At 38.9% G+C, this 2006-nt stretch overlaps 1 protein-coding gene across 1 annotated transcript; it reads left to right on the top strand.

The window, feature by feature from the left end:
- Window positions 1-795: 795 nt before the first annotated feature.
- LOC147473365 (uncharacterized) lies at window positions 796-1743 on the top strand. Its single transcript, XM_086587563.1, has one exon. The coding sequence runs from the start codon at window positions 796-798 to the stop codon at window positions 1741-1743; it is 948 nt and encodes a 315-aa protein (XP_086443689.1).
- The last annotated feature ends 263 nt before the right edge of the window (window positions 1744-2006 follow it).

The following is a 2006-nucleotide window of genomic DNA, read 5'->3' on the forward strand; positions in this document are numbered from 1 at the left end:
GGTGCTGAACAATCTTAGTACTTATTGGTTTTCGTCATTTGTGCTACCTCAGAAGACAATTGATGATATCAATAAGCTGTTAAGGAATTTCTTATGGAATGGACCTGATGGCAATACATCTCATGCATTACTTGGCTGGGAGGATATATGTTACCCGTATGAAGAAGGTGGATTAGGCATCAGGAATATCAGTACTTTAAATCATGCAGCTAACTTCAAACACATATGGAGCATTATCAGCAATAAGGAGACACTATGGGTAGAGTGGGTGAAGAGGAATCTGATCAAGGGGAGGAATTTTTGGCAATTGAAAATACCCAGTGACTGTTCATGGGTGTGGAGAAACCTTTTGAAGGATAGAGAACAAGCTGCTGCCATTGCAATTCATCAAATAGGGAACGGAAGTGACTAAATTCTGGTTGGACCCGTGGCATCCAACAGGTATACTGAAGAAGTTCTTTCCACAATCTCTACTTTATGACTCAACATGCAATATTAACTCCACAGTTGCAAACATGATAGAGAATAGGCAGTGGAGTGTACCCCATAATATTAGAGTGCACTTGCCTGATGTAATACTCCAAATGGAGGAGGTGGTGAGTCTGGGTAGAGAAGATGATCGAGTGATATGGTCAGCCACAGTGAACGGAGATTTCAAGTTAAAGGACACGTACAACAACTTGAGGAGCGCGAGAATGAACAGTAAGTGGCATGGAATTGTCTGGTACTCAAATAGAATACCAAGACACTCATTTATAGCGTGGTTAGCAATAAGGGGTGGGCTTATATGTACTGATGGAGAGGAAGGTAGTGAATACAGACATTTGTATTTTCTGTTGGCGGGAAAAGGAAACAGTGCACCATTTGTTTTTTCAGTGTACATATTCAGAGCAAATATGGCAAAGGCTGCTAGTTAGTGCAGGGTATAACAAACAAACAAGTCAGACATGGAGAGAAGAGGTTGAATGGGTGATCGAGAAAGCATTAGGAAAGGGATGTGATAAAGATGCGCTGAGGCTGATCTTTAATGGTTTCATATATGAGGTATGGCAGGAAAGAAACCGAAGGGTATTTCACAACAAGCAAGCACCAGCAGAACACATAGTACAAGCTGTATTGAACGATACAAAGAAAAAGCTTCGATCATGTCAATACAGAATGAAGGAAGGACCGAACAGAGCACGACTTCAAGAGATATGGAGCTTAGAGATAGAACTTGAGAGGAATCAGACAAAGTGGTGCAGATGGGAGAGGGATAGAGAAGATGTTTGTATCTTGAATACTGATGGGACATTGCAAAGCATGAAATGGAGGATGGCAATTGCTGCGATAAGAAATTCCAGAGGAGGGGTAATGGCAGCAGCGCATGGGAGAACAGAGAATAAAAACATTGCGATAATTGAGCTACAGGGATTAATGAATAGACTGAAGCTGGCAGAAGCCCATGACATAAGGAAGATAAAAGCCCAAACGGACTCAAGCAATGTTGTTTCATTTATGAGGGACCGCAAACAGTACCCATGGCAGGCAAAACACACAATGGATGAGATACACAGATATGTAGGGAAGCTTGAAGAGTTTTCAATTATTCATGTATACAGAGAGGCTAATAAGTTGGCAGATGCACTAGCTGCCAACATTCCTGCTATTAGATGTATAGAAATAGTACCCAGTTCATTCTCTGAAGATGTTAAGAAAATTGTATTTGAGGATGCTATAGGAAAGAAATATGCAAGAATGTAATAAGCTCATTTATTTATTAATTTTATGAAAAGGGGTAAGGGACCTCTTCAAAAACCCTGCTTATCTAAAAAAAAAATAATAATAATAATAATAATAATAATAATTGTTTTTTTTTTTTTTTTTTTTTTTATCAGCAAGCGAGATTGTTAATGGGGTCCCCTACCCCTTCTCATTAATAATGAAATAAAATTTTGAGAGTTACAATCGAATATAAGTTTTTCCCCTAACATCATCGTATACAATTTTCTTTATATCCTCAGAAA

Source organism: Coptis chinensis, unplaced genomic scaffold, assembly GCF_015680905.1.
Source record: "Coptis chinensis isolate HL-2020 unplaced genomic scaffold, ASM1568090v1 utg270_pilon_pilon, whole genome shotgun sequence".
In the NCBI taxonomy this organism is placed as follows: Eukaryota; Viridiplantae; Streptophyta; class Magnoliopsida; order Ranunculales; family Ranunculaceae; genus Coptis; species Coptis chinensis.